This window comes from Andrena cerasifolii, chromosome 10, assembly GCF_050908995.1.
Source record: "Andrena cerasifolii isolate SP2316 chromosome 10, iyAndCera1_principal, whole genome shotgun sequence".
Taxonomy (NCBI): Eukaryota; Metazoa; Arthropoda; class Insecta; order Hymenoptera; family Andrenidae; genus Andrena; species Andrena cerasifolii.
In genome coordinates this window covers 8,502,228-8,528,403 of record NC_135127.1, presented here as the reverse complement: position 1 = coordinate 8,528,403, position 26,176 = coordinate 8,502,228, and the positions used below count along the sequence as shown (strand labels likewise).

At 41.6% G+C, this 26,176-nt stretch overlaps 2 protein-coding genes and 1 long non-coding RNA gene across 11 annotated transcripts; 2 read left to right on the top strand and 1 right to left on the bottom strand.

Moving 5' to 3' along the window:
- Positions 1 to 152: 152 nt before the first annotated feature.
- Secs (Sec synthetase) lies at positions 153 to 6,910 on the bottom strand. 4 transcript variants are annotated; one of them, XM_076822155.1, is made up of 6 exons: positions 6,462 to 6,910; positions 4,786 to 4,975; positions 4,434 to 4,707; positions 3,999 to 4,374; positions 3,419 to 3,915; positions 153 to 3,341 (listed from the first exon to the last, which is right to left on the bottom strand). In XM_076822155.1, the coding sequence occupies exons 2-6, from the start codon at positions 4,897 to 4,899 to the stop codon at positions 3,076 to 3,078; spliced, it is 1,527 nt and encodes a 508-aa protein (XP_076678270.1). In that variant the 5' UTR covers positions 4,900 to 4,975; positions 6,462 to 6,910; the 3' UTR covers positions 153 to 3,075. The 4 variants fall into 4 exon arrangements, with proteins under 4 accessions (XP_076678270.1, XP_076678271.1, XP_076678272.1 ...); XM_076822156.1 differs by having other exon boundaries at positions 4,786 to 4,903; XM_076822157.1 differs by lacking the exon at positions 6,462 to 6,910 and adding an exon at positions 6,180 to 6,321.
- On the top strand, positions 5,374 to 25,789 carry Nt5b (5' nucleotidase B). Of its 6 annotated transcripts, XM_076822148.1 has the most exons (11): positions 5,374 to 5,998; positions 6,085 to 6,304; positions 8,179 to 8,300; positions 21,921 to 21,994; positions 22,069 to 22,282; positions 22,353 to 22,776; positions 22,852 to 23,008; positions 23,663 to 23,903; positions 23,966 to 24,203; positions 24,272 to 24,388; positions 24,470 to 25,789. In XM_076822148.1, the coding sequence occupies exons 2-11, from the start codon at positions 6,125 to 6,127 to the stop codon at positions 24,635 to 24,637; spliced, it is 1,935 nt and encodes a 644-aa protein (XP_076678263.1). In that variant the 5' UTR covers positions 5,374 to 5,998; positions 6,085 to 6,124; the 3' UTR covers positions 24,638 to 25,789. The 6 variants fall into 6 exon arrangements, with proteins under 6 accessions (XP_076678263.1, XP_076678262.1, XP_076678266.1 ...); XM_076822147.1 differs by having other exon boundaries at positions 5,374 to 6,304; XM_076822151.1 differs by lacking the exons at positions 5,374 to 5,998; positions 6,085 to 6,304 and adding an exon at positions 19,365 to 19,494.
- On the top strand, positions 17,369 to 17,990 carry LOC143374214 (uncharacterized). The gene is made up of 2 exons (XR_013086623.1): positions 17,369 to 17,725; positions 17,862 to 17,990. It is a non-coding gene; the product is annotated as an uncharacterized LOC143374214 (long non-coding RNA).
- Positions 25,790 to 26,176: the final 387 nt, after the last annotated feature.

The window sequence follows — 26,176 nt, the reverse complement described above, 5'->3', positions numbered from 1 at the left end:
GCTTCGCTCCAACGCTCTGCATTAAACGACTGTACAAACGTTCCATAAATATGTATTTCTTAACTTAGAAGCGTTATTTATTTAGAAAAATATACAACATATTGAAGATTACAATGTATTAAACATATCCTTTTATAAATGAAGTCAAACAGTTCTGTTTAACATTTATATTTTTATTTATCCAATAGTTGCATATATTACAAATAAAGCATTTACTATCACACAGTAACTGTAACGTAAGAGCTTATAATTATGTTGTTCACATATTCATGTATATAGATCTTTGATTAGCAGTTATAATGCTACTGTACGAGCACGTTGTTTAAACTTTCAAATGGAAATATCGAGTATCTATGCCGTTCGATAAAATTAATCATAATTTCACCGTGATTGAATGTTTTGTACATATGTTCCTTTTATTACTTATTTCCCAGTTCGAGGTGCGATTTCCATCTGAATTTTAAGCAAGTACATGTTACGTGTAAAATGATCGCTTAGGTAATAGAATGTATTATGGTTATGAGAATATAATATTGGGATTAGCGAGTGTTCCGTACGCGTGTTGAAATGTGTGTAATTTACTTCGCTTACTTCTAATACCTTAAGTATCTTATACACGTATGTTTTGTTCTTAAAAATTTTGTTAAAACAATTGCGTATATACAATGTTGACAGTGTGTGGGTTCCCTTCAATATGAAGACTAAACAACAAAGTATTTGCCTTAGAAATATAACCGAGTGTAAGACTGCGAAGAATCATTCCCCTTAGTTTATAACGCATATTCGGTAAAACATGTTTCACAGCCGGTAGTATACATTAATCGCGACGAACTCAGGGACACAACGAGTAGACTTTGCTTAACAAATTTTATATTATCTTGTATATAACATTTCCTTCTCGATAACAAGAGATACATCTTCAAATCATGTGTTTGCTGTTTATATTCAAAGGCGTAGTTTGTTGTTTAGAATCGTAACGAGTTATATTAAAAGATGTACATTACAAAAAGAATTGAGAATCATTAATTGAGTAGTACCATCAAAATCGTTGTCTCATGTAAAAGGCATGTAATACAATATATACGTGAGCTTGCTTTTTTCTTACGTCAAATTATAACGTAAAGGAACGAACTGAACGAAATTCGTGATACACCGACGTATAAAATAAACTGTAACGCAAGGAACTGAAATCTTTGCATGTGCGTAGGAATGTCATTGGCATGAGGTACAATACCATATACTGTTCTACAATGTCGTTTTTATAATCCTTACTATATGTCGCTTTCTTTTTATAAATAATGTTGTAATAGTACATTCTACGGTAGCATATGCGATTCACCCAGGATGACTCTGTAGTGCTCCACTAGTTCAGGAATTATTATTAAACAAAACTTCGTTCGGATTACTTAAAATATATTACTTAAACTAAGAACAGGGCAGAAATCTTTCCCCTTTGATTTTTTCTCTATTGAAAGAATGCACGCGATTTCTTTACGATCTCAGTAGTTTATATTGCTTTCTTTGAGCTAATATCAGTATACATCGACATCATACTGTATCAATAAAAATATGAAGATAGAAACGTAAACAGAAGACATTATGCGAATGAAATTAATAAAACAGTATGTACTCTGATAAATCAGACTCTCAAATTAGTTATCCAAAAGTGCGATATATATATATGTATATCTTTCTATTATGCGTATACAAGTTTTTGTGTGCATTTATGCGTACACAAGAATTTGTATACATACTTGAAAAATGATTGTGTCCAGCAGTATAATATTCTATTTCAATTTGTGCTTCATCTCTTTTGGGTATTCATTGTTAAAATCAATCAAGTAGATAAATTTGTTGTCCGGTATAAGGAATATTGCTTGAAAACAAATAACTGAATAATTATATGTTGCATAATCTTGAAAAACTGAAGGTATAACTTGAAGATCACGAGTAATGCAATGACTAAATTAATTAAAATAAAGGAACATCTGTTTGTGCAAGCATTTGATTTATACAGATCTTGAAAATATTTTCTGTTATGCATAGTGCTTCTAATCTTCATACATATTTTTTTATAACAGTGTGATTAAGCAAATACTGTATCTACTATAAACCTCTGTTTACAAGTAATAACATATCTTTTCACTATAACCATCGATATAATTATATTAGTTCTAAGTGAAAGCAAATACTTTTCATTTTTATCTCCTTAAATTTTTAGCGTAAATAAACTATGAGAAATGCTAATTTATGATTCAGAGTTTAAAAGCATATGGTAATAACTCTTTCTGAAATACATGATCAGGACGATAGCGCTAACTAAAACTAATTGTTGCAGTACAGTGCTGACTGATAAAATAGAGGAATACATTGAAAATAAATATCTTTGAACAAAAAAATCAACTTTTTGGAATGCAAATTAAGTTAATTAATCAATGTTAGTTTATCTCGATCTAGTACTTATGTCTCATATGTTCGTGCTAAATGAGGTAAACGTAAGAGCTAAGAGAGAAAGTCAGATATCTAATATTAAACTTCGTTTCAAAGTAATTGCATATACATTGTAATACAGAACAAGTATAACAGATACTTCTGCGGCCAGCGCTTACGAATTAATATCTTTAAATGGATGTATAGAATATCCTATCATTCTTTTCTCTTCTCATGTGTTAGCTTTGAAATTCAGGTATTAATATCATTTGCAAGAAACTCCCTGTCTCTGCTTCGTGGGAATTGACAGTATCACAACGCAATTGGACAGACGAATCAGCACATTTTCCTGTTAGATACCTCTGTAAAATACGTTTCGCCAGAATTCCTTAGAATATAAACAATTTAAACGACTTTAATTAGACACCTAAAAACGATTATATTATATAGTTTCTCTGTAATTTAAGAGGATACAAATTACAAATTAATCAGAACAGAATGAAATGGACAAACGGGTTTGCGTTAACGTAGAAAGTAGAAACACAAGGCATTTGTTCAGAGGTACCTAACATACGCTACCTGTAAGTAATAGATTACTTACAAATTAATGTACTGGTTCGACTGGCCAGTTGCGTTGATTACGGTTCATTTTCTCAAACTATCCTTACTACTTGCTCGGCTAGTCGAAGCTGTGCTAGATTCCCCGGGCCCACCAGTGCCTCCTGCATCCCCGTTAATACTAGATCCAGCAAGAGATGCTGTCGGCGTAACTGGAGCCGAATGTCTCCTCACTTTAGTCAAAGCTTTATCTAATCGTTGTATGAATATATCCACATCTGATCTCTTCATTCCCAAAGTTGCAGCGGCAGTTAGATATGGTACTGGGTAGTTACTATTATGCGCTCCCCAACCTGAATAAAAGTAGATTAAACCATGAAGTTTATCAGGGCAAAAGCTACTGTCAAGAGTCCAATGCATTTTTACGAACCTTCGAACTTATGTGAAACGACATGCTTACATTCCGTAGCAGTTATTACCCTTGCACCGCTAACATTGCGAAGGAATAGTATTGAACGTAGCATACTAACTTGTTGAAAGCCATTATGATGATTTAGAAACTGAAGTGTCATCCCCATCGATATGGGGTTCCCTTTAGTTTCTAGTATTCTCTCGTCATACCTTCCTGCTAACTTCCCTAGTTCTTCTTTCAAGTACGAATACATTTCTTTGCGCTGCGTTATTAACTGCTTGTAACCCGCCATTCCCAAGCTTAACAGCGTTATCATCACGTCCATGATAGAGCTGGCGCTCGCGCGACCTGGATACATTTTTGATATGCGATCTAAAAGATTTCTGTCAAACGAACCAATAACTGCGCCGCCCACCGGCACTAAAAAGTTCTTATCCGTGCTTTGAACGAAAGCATCGACGCGGCCTTTCCGCGACGCCTCTTGTATGAGATGCATACACCTTGTGCTCTGCAAGCTTTTAATAGTAGAACGCAATGTACCGTTTGCTGAAATACAACACATTCGAGGCAGGTTTCTGAGGTATACATGAACACTTACCCATAGGCATTATTTACTAAGTGAGGAATGTTGTATTGGGTACAAAGCGCTGCGATGGAATCAATAGAGTCGCTCGCTCTAGGCGCAAAACAACTAGTCGTTGTAAGTACGCAAGCAACGCTTTCGCCTAAAGCAGCCATTTGAGATTCGAGTCTTTGCATGTCCGTTTTAACTTCATCTCCGACTATCTTCGTTTCGATAACAATTGGCTCTAATCCAGCCGTGAATATTGACTTAAAGCTTGACTTTTGATCGATCCTAGACCATAAAACGTACTTCGCTCGTGGTCTATCTTTCTTAAACGTTAACATACATAACACCAGGCTCATGCCTGTAGCCATTGGTGATAAAAAACAGCCAGCTATACTCTTTACACCTGAAATAGTTTCGAATTATCCATTAAACCATTAAATAGTTTCGAATTATCAATCTTACCCATGTATCGAATAACTTCGAGCACCAGAGCATTTGTTAATTTATACATTAAACTACTCCCGGCAGCTTTTGGTTGTACTTCCTCCAAATCGCTCGATCTACCTATGCCATGACCCATTCGAAAGTGTCGCCTTGCAACGATGTTTGATATAATTCTCGCTTCGCGCTCTCCGACGCTACAATTAGAGGGGAAGTTGTTGCTATCCATTTGCGATAGGTCTGAGAGGAATGCTTCTATCGTCGCGTCGTCCCAACCCTCTTCTGGCCATTTTTGCTGTTGTCAGAAAATTCAGTGGTGAAATATACAGATTATAATTGCGTTTTGTTATTATAATCTAAAGTGGAGCCTTACGTGTTCGATGAAGTGTCTTATAAGATTTTCGCGCGTCTTTTTCGCATTCAAACCCTGTTGCACGTAGGTCGCAGGAATGAGCTTCTCTGCCGAACTGAATGCCTGATTATTCATCTTCCTGAATTACCCAATTTTTTTCAAATATTTAGGCCACAAACGTTAGGAAGTACGATGTTTCAGCATACCATTGCTTTTGATAATTAATGCAAGATAATTAGAACAGTTATTAAACTACTGGCAACATGAATACTTAATGCGCATTATGTAAGATAAAAAAAGATGACATAAGCTTATACGAGAATACTATTATTCGATGCTGCGTAATATCATAATTACATGATGAATTCATACATTAATAAAACATAACTGTAACCAATACTTAACATATCATAAACATCATAAATATAATGTACAGATAACAAATTATATCGACTCTTAAACAATCCCCGCTAGCCGTGGAAATGTAAAGTGCAACAAGTGCAGAACATATTTTATAAAATAAAACACAAACTGTTCATATAAAAACGAAATTTATTAACAAATTATATATACATTCTTCTTCGTAAGACAAAAGGAAGACACGCGAAACAAGTACGTAACTGAAGAGAATACAAATCACAGTTGCACAACGATAAAACCGTTTGAAAACTGAATCAGCAGTTGAAAGAAAAATACCCCGAACAAATATAACATTACGTAAGCAAAAATCCTTCGAATCAAGATCGGACAGCGTATCTAGATGAAACCATTAAAACATAAGCACAGTGTCGTCTGAACCGCCAGGAATATCTGCTCCCAGTCACTTGACAAGCGGACAATGAAATTCTATAAACTGACCAGAGCGATGCAAAGGTTATGTGTGTTTGTAGGACCGAAATAGTCCACCCACGGAGATGTAATTTCATCGAAACCAGTGAAAAGAAGAGCGGAAGAGTGTCGTAACACAGGTCGGAGCGAGATCGGTGAACGTGTGGATCAAATAAAGCTGTTGACTTTAAAGTGACACAGTTTCGCGGGGGTGGTCCAAGTGACAGGATAAAAAATGGGTTGGGCTACGATGAGATTATTAGAGTGGCGGTGCACTGATGAGCATGCACTACCTGACGCATTCCAAGAGACTCCAAGCCGTAATTTCATACGTTCGGTTTAATAGGACCGAGCGGGTGTAGGCACGGCTCGTGCCGTGGCCATCCGGAATTGTCAGCAGGCGCAGGTTGTTAGGTTATGTGGTGTCGAGGTCACCTAAATCGGATTAATTTTACGCAATAGAGAGGATGCAACGTAATTGTTTGGCCACAGGGGCCTCGGGGACTGCGTTTCAATTGTTGTCGGCTGTACGATGTGTACCGCGGACGCGTGGAGAATCGCGAAAATCGCCAACTACGGGATTTTACCTCGAATTATGGCGTTCGGGCGACAGCGGACGGACGGGTTACGGACGGCGCTACGAACGAGCTCGTCCGCCGCCTTTACAGGTCAAAGTGATACGGGTGCGATTCGCAACTCAACTATCCGGCAGGTGCATCATTTACTGATTAATTATCCTCCCTCACCCTCCCATTGAAATCATCGATCATCGCACGCTGATAGGAAAAATGGACATGTCGAGTAGTGCCGAGGCAACGATTTTTAAGTATGTCATGTACCCTACAAAACTATGCGCTTTAAATATTTACCGTATATCTGTCCAGCATTTTCTCGTAGCCCGCCTTTAATTACCTATTACAGTACTACGGCAAGTAGCAAAGTAGCTCGTTACCTGTTCCGTTCATCGATTTCGATCATTTGAAAATATAGTACGCTTGGTGAAATGGGAATGGTGCGGTATAGCTTTCGCGCGTTCCAGAGCAACGTTCAAGTGGCTTCTTAATGCAAAATATCTCGTCGCCGATCATTCTAATTTCCCACACTTTCTACTTTCTTGTTAATAACACATTATGCTTCGAATTAACTGTACGATTCCCCGTTGTTGCTAATCGATTCAGCAGAAATGTATGACACTTGCAAAGCGGAGGAAATCTGGGTTACTTTGTATTCAAATATTTAAAAATTTTAATTTCGCGCCACTTTCTGCACGCCGCGTACAGTCTTTCGCAGAACCATTACGTAATCATTTTTGCGTCGCGTATCTGAATAAATTACTTGTATTATCCACGAACTCGGTCGCAATAATGTTCGATCATTCTCGCTTGAATCGTGTCACGCATAATTCGCATCCTTCGATGCGAAGTAGACGCATGGTAGATAGCGAAGTGGACCTAGGAATTAGTTCGGACTGTACCTTAGGTGCATATTACTAAATCATTTATTACGTACGAAGAGATCTGCTGTATTACGAATTGGAATTGCTTTTCAACGTTATGCTTTTGTGGTGACGGCTGTTAGTCGGGTCAGTTAAGAAAATTTCCAACGCCTGTCGCGTGGATGGATTCTGGTGGACTTCAAATGGCATAGGAACACTTCGATTTTCTGCATTGGTATACTTGCGCGGAGGTCAACGCAGTTCAGTGAATTGACCTCAGTACGCGATAGCCTATCGCCGATAGGTTTGCATCGTGCGACGGTGCCCAATGGTGCCCAATTAGTGTTCAAATGACAGGTCGTCGAGTTGTGCGTCGATATTTAACCTATACGAGAAAGATATTCTGAATCGTGTTGTTCTTACTTACGTAAAACTTTGAACACATTTCTAAAGGTTCGGGTTTGATAGGTACGTCCACCGCCGATACGGAATTCCGCTGCGGGACACGGTGTCAATGTAATGGCCGTATTTCTTTGCAACTTTTGTTAACAAATTTCAGGGAATTCCTCGCGATATCTTGGCTTGGATTCAATTATCGCTATTTAGTAACCGAAATATTTTATCGAATCTATCGGGCTACACGTAGTGCGAGCTTTCTTATTCAATTTCACGAGCTCGCGCAATATTAATGATTGATATGCCGATTGACAAGTATTGTTCAATATTCTGTGCACAAGTAGGTAGTGAATGAAAAGTTTATTGTGTCAGTTTTTGTGGCAATATGGCAACGCGTTGTCAGATTGTTATGGGATGGTATAGAAGAATAATTACGAAAATTTTTTGAAGTTCCTACTTAACTAAAATTAAATTCATCGTACTTCGATACGCGAACGTAGAAATTTCCGTCAGCTTTTTATTTTCGATGCCAAATGATCAATGGACTTTAAATTTCCATTCACGATGCTGGCAGCGGTGGAAAAGTGATTTCAATTCTATCAGTTGTTTTGATTTCTTTGCGAAAGTTGAAATTTTCTGCTCGCAACGAAGAATGTTTATACTCGTTTTTGTAATTGCTCTGTTACCCGTAGTGTTTAAAATCGAAGGCAATTGTTGATAAATTGACGGTGAATCTTTCTTCTTAATTCCTGCAGTCAATCATGGAACTGGAAAATTGTAATTCCCACGGAGATCATGGAGATACCGCCCCTACCTCACCTCAACACGAAAATGATCCTACTGGAAGTAGGAAATGGTACCGGCGAGCTACTCAAAGGTTAGTGCTAGCATTTGTTCATTCAGCAAATATTTAAAATATATAAAACGAGGCAGATTTAAACGACACTACTCGCAATAATTTTTAGCGCTTACACATTCGCTACTCGAAAATATATAACAATTACTTTAAGCAGTATATCACGAACACACGAACAATCGATAACATCGCCGATTACTCCATCGAATATATCTACCTATATAGAACACACGGAGTATTCCAAGTCCGATTGCTTTAATACTCATTGCTGCAACGTACAAGATACGCTGAAAATAAGATTTCCTGATATCCCTGAAACCGTCAAGAACAGCCTACGCATTGTCAGAAGCGGTTCGATCACAGCGCGCGAAAATAACTCGTTCGGCTTCATACACGAGCCCCTCGGAAGCCCAGCTGATTAACTCTCTGAAACAAAAAGCAGGGAAACTTGATAAGTGAAGCGCTAAGTACGTGCTTAAGTACTAAAATTCAGATATCACGAAGAGTGGAGTGGATCAAACCCACCATGGTCGTGAATACATCAGGCTCGCGAGTTCCAGCCCAGGGAAACCGAATTTGTCGAGGCGTCAGACGAACTTTCGATACTTCCTCGTGCCATTCCTCGTCAGTGGGGCCGACGAAACGTGAAATGCGGCTCCTGGAAATAACAATGTACACTCACTGCCCCAGGACTTACGCCTCTGGCCATCTAGTAAACAAGTAGTTGAATTTCTAGTTCTTTGTTCGACTGGCGATTAACGTCGCGACGCACTCTTACTGTTTTAAGCGATCCGTCCGCCATTATTCCTGTAAAAGCGCAACCTCCATAACGAGCCCGCTATAATTGCAAGCAATGACTAAATGGTTTCGAAGCGTAGTTTCAGTATCTGTACGAGCGATTTCAAGTATACTACTCCACTCGAGTGTGCCCGAATCACAGGCTTGATATGGAAAGTTTGTTGATTCCGTTATGTTGCGTCATGATTCCCGGCTGCAGAAAAAGTCCACTGTTTGCCACGCAGATACCGCGAGGCCGCGTGCGATTTTTCTTCTCCGCTCGCTATCTTCGTCACGCGAATGACCCCTGCAGCCTTTGTTCGCTCGCGGACGTGACCGAAAAATGTCCGTGCGACGGTCATTGCGACGTCGTCGTTCGTGCAGCTCGGTCAACGAAGGTGTGAATAATCTCTCCGGCCAGTGATCGATTCCCAAACAGTGACTCCGCCGATCGCCTGATAATGAGCCATCCAAGCGTGGACGAGGTGGTTACGTCGCCTGCTAAGACTGGTAATTCTCTCCCGTATTTCAGTGTGTCCACTGCACTTGTCGAGCTTCCCTGTCGCACGCTCAACGTTTCCCACGTAACGATCAAATAAACGGAACGGTCCGACGTTGTTTTAATTAACTTTACGTCTAATTCCGTTGGCCGATGCTTCTCTAAACTTAGCCCCGGTGGAGCTTGCAGCTTGGCTCGATCTTCCAAGATTCCTCCGTGATTCCGGTGATAAGGTTCTTACCAAGATCGCCCCGGATAGAATTGTCCCTCTGACGATTCCCATCGCGCACCTTTTTGCTTCGTGGCGACGCCTCGTTGGCCAGTAACTCGCATTCGAATGTTCCGGAGCAGGGTGCAAAGTCCGTTTCCCAGCTGACTCGAGCGCCTTCCACGGGGGGCCTGTTTATCACCTCGGATTCGATTTAAATCCTGGGATGAGAATGACCAGGAACGATCGTAGCGAGCAAGACCTGGAATGCTACAACGAGGGCTGCCACTACTTGCGCGCGGACAAACGCGAATTAGGTCACAGGTAAATCTTTGCATCTCCATTTCGTCCATTGGCGGCGGTCCCAGTTCGCAGGAGCGCGTGGAAATTTACTAGTGAAATTATCGCGCTCGCTCTTGAGTAATTTGCTGACATATCAATTACTAATTATAGCGCTGGCGATAGCGATCGCAAGGGAAGAGTTGAAGGACTCGGGGAATCGAGTCACTTGGGGGGATTTAAAATCTCTCTTTTTTTTGTCAGAAGAACTCAGATTTCTTCCTCCCTCTCTTTCCTTCGCGTGACAATAACGCGCGCGCGCGTGTCCGCAACGATCTGCAACGCTCTTGTAATGCCTACAGGGCGTTGCAACGAAGACGTATCGCGGGTCATTTTTATTAAATATGAATTTTAAGAGAAACTTCTTAGAAACTTCTGTCTGCTTTAATTTTCTTTGGCAAATTATCGATCAGGTTATCAGGGCTCTTACTGTGTTTTCTTAGCAATATCAGCGCTTGCAATGAAAAGTAGCTAGGACAGGAAATTGCAATTAATCGACGCGCAGTATCTCCAGGTGTAAATCCCCTGAATTTTTTCTCTGCAAACTTTATACTGCGGGGAGTTCGATGTTCTCGTCAGCATTGATACTTAATTCGCAACGCTGTGTGAGGAAGATAGGGAGCTCCGGAAGGCAGTGTATTTTGTTCGAAAGGAAGAACAGAAATTTTGGAAGCAGTATTGTTGAAGCGCCCTGTATAAGCAATGGTCTCCTTTGATAAAGCCTCGATTTACCATTTAATGTTTATTCCCTTTTATCTCTCATTTGGTTTGTTGCTAGCATCGAGACCCCCCGCGATAACTAGGGCGAAAATAAACGCGGCGCCAGGCGGTATCTCCGCGAGTGTGTATGAAAACAAAACGCGTTGCAAAATACAGCCTGTCGCAACTCCCGCACGCAATAGATTTATCGGACCAGCGGGGGCGAGTGCATGCGAACAGGCCGCTGGAGTAATGGGACACAGGATCCCGATCGATTAAACGAGCTTCCGTTCCGAGATCTGTACCGAGCGTCTAGGAATGCTGGCGTTCATACAACTACGTGTCACTCGGATGTGTATTTCGAGTAGGATACGCTCCAGGTCGGCTCGCAGTGGGATCTGAAGAGAGGTTCCAAACGTACAGCGCTACGTGCTCATCCTCGCGTAGCTAGGTACTTTGAAAAAGACCAGCAGCTGTGGCCGTGATGGTCTGCGTTAGGTTTGCACCGGTTCGCATTCGAACACCGAAGTTAACATCACGCGGTGGCGTTCTGGGGAGGGATGGGTGCCCGTTTTTCTCTCTGGGTCCGGCCGTTTGCTGCTGGGACCCTATAGGAAAGGGTGGTGTTGTTGCTATACACCCCACTCACCACCCTTATCTTGTAGTATTAAGGATAACGATTATGGGTCTGAAAACAAGGAGAAAATTGAAGGAGAGAAAAAGAGTAGTGGAAAAAAAATAAAGATGAAAGTAAAAAAATTGTGACTATATATAAAATAATTAATAGTTCGTTGGGTAGAAGTATATAAGCAAAACAGCTTGATGAAAAACCGCTATCCTGTGTATCACGAGTGGGGTGCAGTGTGCACAGGAAAACAATAAAAATAAAAAAATCTACTTCAAAAAAGAGGAGCGCACCTGGAACAAAAGCTATAAAATAAAATCTGCCCTATTTGCAACGAGATGTTCCCACGCCTCCCTGTGCCGCCAACGCGGACTCGAGAGGGTGAGATCTTTCCTCAATTACGAATCACAGCGAACGCGAGACTAATAAGTCGTTAAACCCGCCACTGCGAGTGTCCCTTCGGCTCGTCAGGCTTTGCGAAACGGTAAGCTAGTCAAGGGGATTTAAAACGCGAGTCCCCTCGACTTGCTCCGAAGGACAAAAGCGGAATGGAAATGCGCGTTGCGTATCGGGTGTCAACATCGTCCGTCCTCGCGTCGAAATGCGTCGCGCTCTATTGTTTTGCACAAATATGACGCAGCTCGAGATGCTCGGCGATCCTTATCTCCTTGCGGCCACGTCCTCGAGTGGGATCAATTTTTGTTGTCGACCATGATCGATGAATCTTCCTGTCCATCTGTGTATTGCCCAATTAGGGATCGTGTTTCTGGATAATTCGGGGGAGGACTTGAGTGTTGGGGAGTGGAGGTACATAGGTTGTTAAATGCGCGTTTGGTGGCATCAAATTTCTTGTGCGATCTGGGTATTGGGGGATAGTATTTCTGGACTGTTTAGGAGCGGGGAGGAAGTTGGAGTGAAAGGAATATTGGTGTAATGCGAAGCCGGCCACTGGGTCTGTGCAGCGGTCCTAGGAAGAGGAAAAGAGAAAAAAAGATGAGAATGAAATTTTTCATTTGAGTATTTACTATTTATATAATTTTATAAAACCACTTGAATTTCACGCTCTATACACAGAACTGGTTATACTACGGCCAAAAGAGAAATTAGAATATAATTTCTAACATTATTAATGATAGTTATATATTTAAATATGTTAAGAGGCTGTTCCGGTCCAGAGCCCATAAAAAGGTGATATTTAGGAATTAATTAAAGGAAAACTACTACATATAATTTAATGGGACTTTTTGCATTGCGTTAAGGATGTTTTAAGCTATAGAAATAAATTTTTTGTTTTATAATTAATCATTGCAGACGCCACAGGGCATTGATTAAAGTCGAGGCGTCAAAAAATTCATCCAAATCGGTGGGACCTGTATCTCCAAAAAACATTCGATAAATGAAATAAAAAAAAATGATTTTTGGACCAGAACCTCTCATTAATCTTTATTTGTATATTTTATTTTCTTTATTATGGTTATTATTATCCCTTTCGTGAAAAGATATACTTTTTTACCTTTGAGAAATTATCTGGGGCCCCAAAATATTTCTTGCACCCAGGCTTCTTTATAGAAAAGGAGCTTATTTTCCTGGATGTTAGAGCTGTTAGCTTATCTTTTGTCTCTGTTCAATTCTCTTCAATTATCCGACTTGTCAGCATACACAGAATAATTCTGTGATCTTCAAAGAAAACGTCCCTGGCTGTATCAGATTTTGTTCATCGCTAAGAGACCTTGGGTATTTTGATGTGCATTCGTCGCAAGGCCGCAGCGCCGTGCTCTTGTATAATTCATTGATAGAGTTAAAGCGGCTCGTTCTTCGAATGAAGGGAAAATGCGCTTTTAGTTATGTTTAGAATTTAATTTTAGCCTGTCCACGCCTAAGTGACGGGCGAAACGTACGCGTGTCGGTATCGCCGTTTACGCCGCGATTTTAAACTCTACACTCTGCTCAAATAAAATGAACGATAGGGATCTCGTTCAGATATCGTCGCAATCTTCGGTCGTCGTTCGCCCTTTATCTCGTTCTTCATTATCCTCTCCGATGCATCGATAGACGATCCGCGAGTTCTCCAAGTAATCGAAGTAGTCTCGGAATTATGACGCATAAGTGGGCGAGGAAGTCCCGGATGATCTAAGAAGCTCGTACACTCGCAAGTAAAATTTCTCGAATACCTGAACCTGGTTATTTTAAACGCTAAACACTGTTGCACCAGCAGAACAATGCCTTGCCAAGACAAAAAGGCGACACGCTCGTTGCAATTACATAATCCCAGCGTCACTTAATTGCAAATAATATTTACAGGAAGTAAACTACATTTATACGCATACTTACACGAAGCCTCTAAAAACGGATCGAGATATTAGGGAAAAGGTAAAGAATAAAAATGGTAAAGTTACTTAAAACGTATAAAAAAAAATTATTTCCCTTTAGGGGGTACATGGGTATTAGACAGCTAAAATCAACGGTTTCTTTTGGGCATTATTGTAGAGCCAGTCTGAACTCAAACCATTTGCTCTTTTAACAATTCTTTCTCAGGGATACAAGAAGTATTTTCATGTAAGAATGTTTTCAAAATATTAAAAATTAATGAACATACAAGGCATCAAAGTGGGTGCTTGCGAAATGCGCGCCTCCATGTGGCGAGCACGATTCCGATTAATCGACTCGTCTAAAAGCAAACTCGCTGTGCATGAGTATACTTTCACTGAAAATCTACAAAGTGGAACTCGGCCGAAAAATTTATAAAAAAAATCACGGAGTTATTAAAAAAGTATCAACTTCGAAGGATTTTCCTGAAATAATTCTGTGATAAATGTTATCTTAAATATTGTTAAAGTTATGCGATCTTACTGACCGAGCTTCACATTGTGGAGAAAAGTGTTTTGTAGGTTCAGTTAAAATTTCATAAAAAAATATCGATCCGTTCTCGAGTTACGATGTTCACCGTCTCGAGAAACACAGATTTCAACAAAACATTGGTCCGTCCGTTACTTTTTACGCTGCAACTCTCGCAATTTTTCAACGAAATCTTTTTTAAAATCCTTCCAAGACTTGCGACTATCATAAATAATCTAAAAAAAAAAATCGATTTTTTTTACCCCGAAATACCCATGTACCCCCTTAAGAGATATTTTTCACTTTCCTCCCCTAGTGTCAGGAATGCCGGTGCTTTACAACAGTAGCCCCCGAGAGAATGGCACACTTCCCGCGCCACACTTGCCCCGCCACGAACACCGAGGCGCAGCACACAGGACGAGCGAATAGTCAGAGTGAAAGTGTAGACGATGCATACCTTAGCGCAGAGGTCCGCACGTAGGTGTGCATCCTCGCGCAACACTTGACCGACTTAACCGAAAGTCGATATCATCGCGACCGTAGGCGCGAAACAAGTTCACGTTAGCGCAATTAAAGGGGCCGTTCCCAGGTACGTCGGCTTAACGCGCTTATGGCAGCCGGAAATTACCTCGCGAGGCAATTCCGCGGGCCCAGCGTTCAGTTCCGCATCTGTTTCGCGCCCTCTTGTCTGCCGATCGATAGATAACTCCGCGATCGAGTCCCCTCGCTACCAATGGCCCCTGCACCGTCCCCCCCCCCCCCCCTGGTATAATACGCCTGGTCCGAAAGCCACGAGGAACGACTCGGGATTTTCCTCGAAGCGTGCTCTATCAGCAATTATCTACGATTGCATAACGCCGGGTCGAAAGTTTCAATAAAGCCTAGATAGTATCGCGGCGAAAGGTCGAATTCGGGGGGTCTAATTTTGGGCCGTTAACGAAGGAGTCCCCGCGTAAGAGCCGGGCGCAAGGTAACGTGACTCACGGGCACAGCTGGAGACGCAGCGATCAACGTAGTAACACGCTTGACGATCGAGCGGAATGCGGCACGAAAGGAATAGAACGCGTACGTGTTTCGAGCGCGGCTGACGGCGCCCGATAACGCGGCCACGAAAGCCATTTAGCCAGCTGTATCTACGGTGGCTGTATAAACCATTGCACTTCGCCGGTGGTTCGGAACAGTGACGCAGTCAAGATTTAATCTCGGGGGGGAGCGGAGTTTAAGGGGTAAAAGTAATCTCAATGCAAATTGAATAAAGTTCTTTAGGTGATTATAAAAATTTATTCACAGAGTAAAACCCAGTTTTCGTTTATTTTTACCAAGCCACCTTTTAAGAGGTGCTATTTTTATCTGAATAAAAATCCCAAGGGACGAATAAAAGTTAAAAAAATTATTATTTCTGTGATCGAGTAAAGTCGAAGTTATTTAAGTAGTACTAGCTTTATTACTCGGCTTGCCCGAAATTTAAATTCTGATTTTATAAAAACAATTGTATTTATTTATTTTTTTTGTCGCGAAAATAGTCACGTCCATCTGAATTACCTAGGCACAACGAGCCGGGACACATTTCGTCACCCCAGAGTTTACCGTTCGAAAGTTTTTAGGCGACAGACAAACGCACAAACACTCTGCTTTATATATTAAGATTTATCTAGTTAATACCCAACTCTGCTTCACCCGTCCTCTGTGTGCGCCACAGGTTCAGGAACTTCTGTTCGTATAAACACAGACGACGCAGTCAAACAAGTTATCCGTTATCTATAGGCCCTCCATTCCCGAACAGAGCTAAAATTCCCGTGTCGCCATCAAAGTGTGCATTTCGGCCGGCGGGAAGCAATGAGGCAACTCGAAGTGTTCCTTTCACGCGTGCGTTGCCTCACGTCGCGTCGAATCGCCCGCGAGATGATATTTTTCTGCGAGCCGGTCGTTGCGAAAGTTACGAGCTCGCTGGGCGCCACAAGGCACGCTCAAGTATTCCTGCTTCGTGCTAGACACCTCGCGATCTCATTCGCGAAGCTGCCTCTGTCAAACGAAAGTTTATATGCCCGACCAGCGTGCACCTGTTGCTCAATGTCGCACGCGATGATTCAAGGGGACAGAGGGAATTCCTCAGCGAACGATTAGCCGTATTCTTATTTACGACTTCCTCCGCGTTTTATTCCGTCGCGGCTCGTAACACTGCGCGTTTATCAAACGCCAAGACAATACTGTCAATCTCTCGACTATTATTGCGCAAACGTGGCAGATGCCGGTTCATAGGTCACCTCTGCCGCGAACTATGACTCCTCGCCGTCTCTCGGTTCATTCCCAAATGCCTACGCGCCAAAATAAATAACGAAGCCCGGCCGAGATTCCACGCGCTGTCTCTCTCTCTCTCCGTCACTTCCGATTCCTTTGTCTCTACGGTTCGCGTGTGTGCCTGTGTCGTCGTCGCAGCACGCTCGCTACAGGGCCCGCCAGGGGTACGACGCTCTTTACACAGAGCGAAACGATTTACAGTAGAGGCGGACCGGATTTCTGTCCAGAAGCGGATGAATTAATCCCTATCGGCGCGTATTAACCGGTTACTCGGCAAGTCAAGGATCAGTTGACGTTTGATCATCGAGCGGATCGGATCGTATTTTTCTGCCACGGAACTTTCACGTGCGCCATCCGCGAGCTCTCCCCGTGCAATCGACAAGTGTCAATCCTCGCTTCCTCGCGCAACCGTGCTTCTATATTAATCCGCGATATCGCCCGATTAGATCTGGGACGACGCTTGTTTCGTTCTAAGCGGCACGGTTGTTGCCCAAAGTGCAACGTGTCGTTGCAGAGTGGCCGAAGGAAAGGAGAAGAGCGGGAACGCTTTACACGCGTGGATTTTAATTAACATTCAGTTGCGTTCTCGGCGGAAGGCGGTCGATACTCGAACGCCAGTATGTATGGTTCATTGTGTCTTGTACACTCGTCATTATCTGCCAGATAAACTTCAGTGACGCGGGTAATCGGCGAAGTGCGCGCGCCAGTGTTTCGAGATTATGTAAAATAACACTCGGACAGGAGCGGTTCTACGTGGGAGTGCAAAGTGGCTTATTCTTGTCAACGATATTGCCGCGCGGGGCATGAAGTAGTTACTACCTTTATCGGGTTGCGAAAAGCTTCTTTTTCATGGCTGCTACGCGATACGCGCGGTCCCGCGCGTAATTGGTTTCATCGTGTCCCGCTGGCATCGCGTTTCGAGCATTCTGCAAGCGACTAGGCTCGCGTAACTCGATCGCGAAATTATTAGATTATTAGATGTACATGTGATTCGATTTTGCACCTGGTATATTTCTATTCTCTTCGCGTAGCGGGTTTGGTATAACCGAGTAAGTAGATTTAACGGTATTCTCCGTCAAATCAAAGAATGGTCGTTTTTGGGATTTTATTTAAAAAAAATGTAAACGTCATGGGGTTAAACAACTTTTGGGCAGCGTTTGTACATCGTTAACGATAATAAAAAATATATTTTGGAAATTTTATCTAATGAAATTCTGGTGATAGAAAAAAAGTTCCGCATCTGCGAATTCACAGCGCCTCGTAGAATTATCTGCAATTAAGAAACTAAGGGAATTCTTAAAGTTTATAAGATTGCTCATGGAATCATCTGTGGTCGTAGCAAAATATTGTAATCTCATGTTTTGGCGGAGGTTTAAACCACAAACTTAAAAAAGGGTAATTTTACGCACGAGAATGTTTATAAAAAGAAGAAGATTGGTAAAAAAAATTATGATCGCAGGTGATTCCAGGGAGCATCTTATAAACTTTCAGAACTTCCCTGGTTTGTTGGTTCCACATAATTCTACAAGGCGTTATTAATTCCGCAGATTTTTTCTGACAGCAGTATTAGATAAAATACCCCCCAAACAAATTTATCATTATCTCCAATGACGTACAAAGACAGCCTGAAAAGTTTTTTTAACACAATGACGTTTGCTTTTGTTAAAATAAAATCCTAAAGATGGCCTATTTTTTTAAGTGATTTGTTGGGGGGTACCCTTAAGTTCTCTTCCCTAAGAAAGCGCAAGACATTGGCGAACGCGTGTTCTTCAGTTCGAATTAAACAGAACCTTTGATCTCCCTCGAGACGATGCACGTTGACCGAGATAATGCGAGTAAATAGCGAGCGTGGAACGGTCGCAGATACTGTCCCACGAAACACAATACGCCCGGTGACATTGGGACTCGGAAGATTCGTTTGACCCTCACTGAGCTTCCTTTCTCCCTTCATCACAAACAGTCACTCTCAATCTTTCTCTTTTCTCTTGCGTAACACATGTTTCCTAGTAAATACATTCGTCCCATCGTCCGAGCTGCGTCTCCAGCAAACTATATACATAAATCTCGAGCAGCGAATTAGTCAGCAAAGGAATACATCCAGCTCGTTCATCTATCTCCAGATATTCCATCGTACGATTATTTTGTAGAACATTACAGTGGCGCACCCAGAGGGAGGCCAAATAAATAAATTTGTATAACGACCTAAAGAATTCCCCAGAATTTGCATTAAGAATATTTTCATCCGTTCAACTCGGCTCCGCCAAGGTTAAATCCCGAGTGCGCCACTGGGACACATTACACTTCATCTGGATAACTTTAAAACCGTCGCGCATTTCGACGAAGCGAATCGAAGGAATTACTAATAATTAAATAATTCTCGCTGCGCTCCGGTCACCCAATGTTTACAAACCTCTCCGTTCGCTTCGCCAAAACGCGCGACCGCCATTACACCCACTTCCGCGCGAAACCTTTCGACACCTCTCGATCGTTTTCTGAGCCGGACTAATTACTCGAGCAGATAGAAAGATGTACAGCTCGCGCCAAGTGCGCGTAGATTATTTAAACGTGTCACTGAAGTTAATTAATCACTCCTGCACGCGTGAACGATGAAAATAGTCCGTAAGACAAGTTCGACTATTGCGAGAACTCGGCCGTTACGTAAACGCGCCGCTGGATATCGGAGCTACCGAGGATCCCGCGCGACACACACCGTATATCCACGCTTGAATCCCACGTAGCTTTTCGTATGCCCATCCTTTTGCCTGGCCGATCTCTATCGAAGTTGTTGTTGTTACCGACTGACAGGTGGGCACATTGATCACGAGGTGCCGATGATTAATTGAAAATAGCCGACAAAAATGTGGCTGAAGGATGCGAATGAGGACGCCTTACCGGCTGCGAATTTCGTGAACTCGCGACGCAACGTCCAAAACGAGTAAGTCCTCTCGCTCTTTCTCTTCTATTACGAACCCCCCGCTCGCGCGGGGCCGGCGAAAAATTATCGTCTGCATTATCGTAGGCGATGCATCATCGCTCACTTGCGACGTAACGCGACTTACCAGTGGATGTGTTGTATCGTTTAATGTGCAGCAATGGCTACGTGTATGTATAGTGGCGGTCCGAAGAAAGTTAAATCGTATCTTGTTACTTAATCAACTTTGCCTTTGTGATGCGATAAAGCGGCTACTATTACCTATTACTTTTACATATCTGCGTAATTAAGTTCACAGTGTGCTTTAAGTAGCACGGACGGTAGACTCCCTTTTGTCGGAGATACGTTGAGAGGCGAGAGGAAAGGGAAATTCACGGGATTTATTATAAAGGAAAGCTTAATGCTTCAAGCTTCGTAGGGAATTTGCAAATAATAATAATAATAATATTTCTTTACGAGACAAGCCTATTATGAGAAAAGTATATGCAATACAAATAATCTGAACAGATAATACAGAAAATATCCTGTACATAAATAAAGAAATAAGGAATTTAAGAGTTATAAGGTATAAAGTTACATGAATAATAAATTTGTGCCAAATTTACACAATATCATATATTTACGAGAACCGAGCATGCAAAAATAAAGCTCAGTTTATTGAATTATTACGGTTTAATATTTTAAGAACTTGTTAAATTTCTACAATAAATTAAATTAAGAAAATATATATTATTCACTATTGACGTTTATTAGTGATTTAAGGATACCAAGAAGTTTCGGTGCAAATAATAAATTAGTAAAGGAGGAATGATGAGATTTGTGCCACAGTTTTGGGTCCAGATGTCCCAATTTCCGTACAAGCGTTAATTTTAATCGAATGTCTAAATTCCCGGGAGTTAATCTTGAAAGTGAATCGAAGGAAGCCGCAGAAAGTGTAAAGAATTTACCTCGGTTCTTTCCTCGTCGTAATTCAATTTTTCTTATCTACTTTAAAACAAAATTCTTTCCAATGTTACCGTTTAGGATTTAAACTTTCTTCCCACCGCCACTGCAGTTCCATTCAGTTACTTATAATTTCCACGCCGTTGGTAAAGCTAGAAGAATTATTCAGTACCCCCATTAATCGTTGTTCACCGGTTCGGACCGAGACTTAGCCCCACGCTGGTGAATTAATCGTGATACGTGGCGGTGCGGATCGCAACGTGACAAATCGTCGATTCGCGAGCGCAGAACCGTGGCCCTTGCAGCAACGAATAACGCGGCATACGTGGGTTTCGTTGTTGAAGATTAGACAGAGCCCCGATGAATCTATAATAAGATGCATACATTTCGCATTCGTGAGCGCGCGAGAAACAGCGATGCAAATGTTACGGCGATATTATGTAGTATTTTCTCGCTGCGGTAATAAATTAACGTCCGCTTCAATTAATCGCGCGGAGTCGTTGAAACTATGGATCGGATATAAATCGGTGCAATTATCGACCGGATAACATCTATCATTCTTTTCACAAGTGGGACTGATCAGTGTAATAAATCCTTTCCTGTTCTACACATTCACTTCGTCGCTCGCTCCTTCTGCGCGCATTATTGCCACTCTTTCTCGCTTGTTTAAATATATTACACAGATGTTGATCTTCGACCGTGTACATTACAGCCGCCGCGATCCCAAATGCGTATTATTTGAGCAATCCTCCGAATTCGCCTGATAAGAGTTTATCTTTTTGCATTGTAACAACAAACACGGCACAAGGCCGCCGCCTGCGAGGTAATAATTTCGTAATAATTTCGACATTTCGCAGATCTCTTAAAGATTGCCTTTTCTGCGATTAATTTATTATGTTCATTAAGATGGGAGGAGTAGATGCTCGATAAGATATGGGAAATTAATCGATGCCTGAACTTGCTCGTCGACGAACAGCTACCGTATGAATATCGATTAAAAGTGAGAGCGCTCGAGCGATAATAACAATTGAATTAAGAATGTAATTTCGTAACCATTTATGATATCTGTCCCCGTTTCAAGCGTGAATAGAGTCTATCCTCTGTTTTATTGCACGAGGAATATTTTTATTTAAAAGAGAATGATGACTGCAGAAGCTGCTGCGCAAGCACCGATACCGTGCGAATTTAGCGATTCTGAGATTGTGACGCTGTCGGGTGTAATGTTAATCCAAACAGAGGAATCAGGAGCACCGCCTTCGGAAACAGTTATCAGAACATTCACTCGGAGTATCGCTATCAATAGGTTGAACAAGCTAGCAGTAAAATAAAATTGCGCAAGAATTTCCTGATCTTAGAGATATGAACGAATCCTTCAACCTCTTGAAACGGAGAAAGGAACAAATCTATAGACTATCTTCTCTGTTAAACACCATATGATGAATAGATGTGTTTCTCATTCAAGCTTCCCCCGTTTGTCTCTGTTGCAGAATTTTTGTTAACCGTAGCCTCCATTTAGAAAACATCAAGTTCTATGGCTTCGATATGGACTACACGTTGGCAGGTAAGCACAGTTGTACGCCAAGAGCTGCGTAGAATCTTCATCGAACCTCCAATGGCCTTCTTGAAACGTTTTAGAGTACAAGTCTCCGCAGTACGAGCAGCTAGGGTTCACATTGCTGAAGGATCGCCTGGTGTCTCTGGGATACCCGCATGAGATCAAAGCCTTCGAATATGATCCCAGCTTCCCAGTGCGAGGGCTGTGGTTCGACACGCTCTATGGGAATCTGCTCAAAGTGGATGCGTATGGGAACATCCTGGTTTGCGTCCATGGCTTCGAATTCCTGAAGCAGTGAGTTCCATTGCGCCTTCATTCCCTGGTATAACTGCAACGCTCCTGAAACTCATGATTTCTGTTTCAGCTCACAAGTATACGAGCTTTATCCAAACAAATTTTTACAATTGGACGAGTCCAGGGTTTACGTGCTCAACACACTGTTCAACCTTCCCGAGACGTATTTACTAGCGTGCCTAATAGACTTTTTTACCAATTCGCGGCAATACACGCGCGAGAAGACGGGGGTGAAGGAAGGTGATCTGACTATGAGCTTCAAGAGTATATTCCAGGACGTTAGGAACGCGGTGGACTGGATACACCTCCACGGTGATTTGAAGACGAAGACTATAGAGAATCTGGACGAGTACGTGAAGAAAGACGAAAGGCTACCAATGTTTCTTAATAGGATCAGGGAGAGCGGAGCGAAAGTATTCCTGTTAACGAATAGTGATTACGTTTTTACTGATAAGATCATGACTTATCTGTTCGACTTTCCACACGGAGCAAGGGTGGGTACATTAATGAGCAGCTAGCTAGCAGCTTGAAGTAGTTTAAGAGCTGATGCGAATGTTTGGTAATTGCAGCCTGACGAACCGCATAGAAATTGGAAGACATATTTTGATACTATCGTAGTAGACGCCAGGAAGCCATTGTTCTTTGGAGAAGGTACGATTTTGCGACAGGTGGACACGAAAACTGGTGCTTTGAAACTTGGGACACATAAAGGGCCGCTTCACACAGGTGAGAAAACAGTTTTGATAAAGAGTGCGGCTCTAAGGGGACTAGGCAGTCGTTTTCCGTGAAAGAAACACTTTCTTTTTAATGTATTTGTAAATACGTCTTAAAAACTGACGTAATCCAATTTCAAGGTGTGATTCTGGTTTGTTACATCCGTAGTTTGCCGCGGGACCAGTAAAGACTAAAATTAAAACAGAATTATTAAATTGGTGGCTGAAAAACGGCGATTATTTCAAGAAACATTCGGTCCTGTTTGTGGGTTACAGAAAATCTGCGACTTTTTAATTCTTTGATGAAAATCTCGAATTTTTACGGACCATATCAGAGGTTTCGCGGGAAATGACACATGTTTTACACATCCTGTAATTTTTTCAAGTCGATCTGAAACTCCGTTCTTTCACAACTAGGCGAAATACCAAGAGAAAAAAAGATTCGAGAAAAACGCGGTTAAAGTTTCTGGGCAAAGGCGACGCTGTATGTTGCCGCTTGACCTTTTTAACTACCAAATCAATAATTCTGCGAATTTTAATATAAACCAAGCTGTATTTTATTCAGAAAAAGTACTTTCAGAAAACGCAGTAAAAAAAAAGATTTTTCGACTGCCTAGTCCCCTTAATCCGTTGGAAGACTGTACTAAAATGTTTTGCCGGTGAACAGGTGAAGTTTACTCAGGAGGTTCGTGCGACGTCTTCACCGAGCTGATCGGCGCAAAAGGCAAGGACGTGTTGTACGTTGGAGATCATATTTTTGGTGATATTTTAAAGAGTAAGAAGATTAGAGGATGGAGGACATTCTTAATAGTGCCTGAGCTAGTTCAAGAGCTTCACGTTTGGACAGACAAGTGTCAATTATTCGCTGAATTACAAAACTTAGATGTTATGCTAGGGGAGATGTATAAGTAAGTTTGAATGTTAAGGGCGAGTCGCCGATACCAACCTCTACATCCAATTGCTCTTCCAGAAATTTAGATAGCAGCACAAAAGAGAAGCCCGACATTTCCAAGCTTCGGGCGTCCATAAGAGACGTCACGCACAAAATGGATCTGTCTTACGGGCTGATGGGCTCTCTGTTCCGTAGCGGGAGTAGGCAAACCTTTTTCAGTAGCCAAGTAGTTAGGTATGCTGATCTTTACGCGGCGACCTTTTTAAATCTCATTTACTACCCGTTCTCCTACATGTTCCGAGCACCTGCCATGTTGGTAAGTCCCTTCGGATCGCCTCCCCTTCGTTTCATTCAAATATTAATCGATTCTCAATTATTTTCAAGATGCCCCACGAGAGCACAGTGGCGCACGAGCAGAGATTCGTGATGGAGACGCCGATGATCAGCCGGTCCAGAACGTTCAAGCTTGCCGATGAAGAGGAAGAGCAGTACAAGCCTTCTGTAAGTTTCCTTGCTCTATCTCTCGACAGCCCGTCGTAAATACCGAGTGAGACTTAAACAGTAAATATTCTTAATTGTCAGAAAACTTTGTACGTGGAATTTTCTAACAACCAAATACCGCACGCGAGGCCCGAAACTCCACGCAATGTAACGCATACGCACGACGAGGATTGTAGTGACGAAGACAGTGACTCTCAGAAACAAGCGAATCATGTACGATCGTGCACAAGAAACGCCAATTGCAAATAAATCGTCTCTCCGTTAGCGTTTCTTCACGATTACGTTTCGTTTCTACATCCTTTCAACGATATAGCGATGCCACTGGAGGACTCGTCGCGACCCTGCCACGTAAATGTACTGCAAGGTCCCTTCTGAGCTGTAATTAGCATATCACCTGCTAATTCGATACGTAAGAATACCGTTGGTACGGGATGTTACCAAAATTATTTCAGTTCCGCCTGATTTCGTCGTATTCTCTGTATTATTCTTCCATATGTTTTATTAACAATCGATCCAAGGAGATTCGATGTAAATCCTTGCGTCTTCTTTTTAATTATTACGACACTGTCCACAGAATTGAATATTACAGATCGAATGCAATATATACGTGTTAATGTGTTGAAACTGAATTTATCGTCATATGATATGACTGGAAAAGTTGCAGATTATAAATAATTGTGAACAGCAATTGTATATTAGTGTGCATGTTAATCTATATTCCTTGTTGATTTAGCTCTATATTTATTTAAATTCGATCGGGATGGTACAAGATGTATGCAATGACAATTGTACTATAGGGATTTAGGAGCTCTTGTATAAGATCGTAAGTTATTACTTTTGTGATCTACGCGTAAACATTTACTGTTACTATAATAGAATACGATGTATTGGTAATATTATAATACACTGCGATACTATAATATTATTAATACGCATATGCAGATTACATATTAAACGATGAGAGGAGCAAATCAAATGCAGATTATAGTTGTTGATCATTTCGCGTTAACGATGATTTAGGAATCGAGGGGGATGATGGAAGCAATACTCTATTGCTCATTAATTATAGAATAACATTCTTTAGTTGTACGTTACTTTCGAATGTATACGATTCTCGCACAAGACATTGGTATTCTGATAGAAATATTCGATTTCTTTTGTATTATACGTTTGACGCGATTAGCCGCGCGCGATCATTATCATTTAAATCTGTTATACGTTGCGTAAGTACAGTAAGCGTTATAAATATTGAGGATAGAGCGACCCGGAGCATTAGTTTAATCTTTTTACACGAGATCTTAGTTTACCGACACGATGAGACTAAAAGAGATCGAAAGAGTTCGGGGGAGTAATGCAATTGTTATCCGTTCTTTGTTACATAGATTACATTAAGAATGTATACACGTGCTCTTATCCGATTGTATCCTTAATCATCATTGTGTAGCTAATAATACACAATAGTGTTATCGCTTAGAACAGAGTTGACCAACTGGTGGCTCGCGAGCCACCAGGGGTTCCTCCGCTTTGCTGCTACGCTGAACGGCCCTCCTCCATACCTACCAGACTTTAACGATCGCAGTGGATTTCTCCTTCTTTCCTTCTCATTTCGACTGCGATCGTCAGAGTCTGGTAGGTATGGAGAGGGCCGTTCAGCGTGACAGCAAGGCGGAGGTACCCTCGGTGGCCCGCAAATAGGGAATCCAATCCCAGGGTCGTAATCCCGGGATCCCGGCTGTTTTTTGGATTCTAAAACTCCCGGGATTTGATATATCAAGTTATAACTTATCC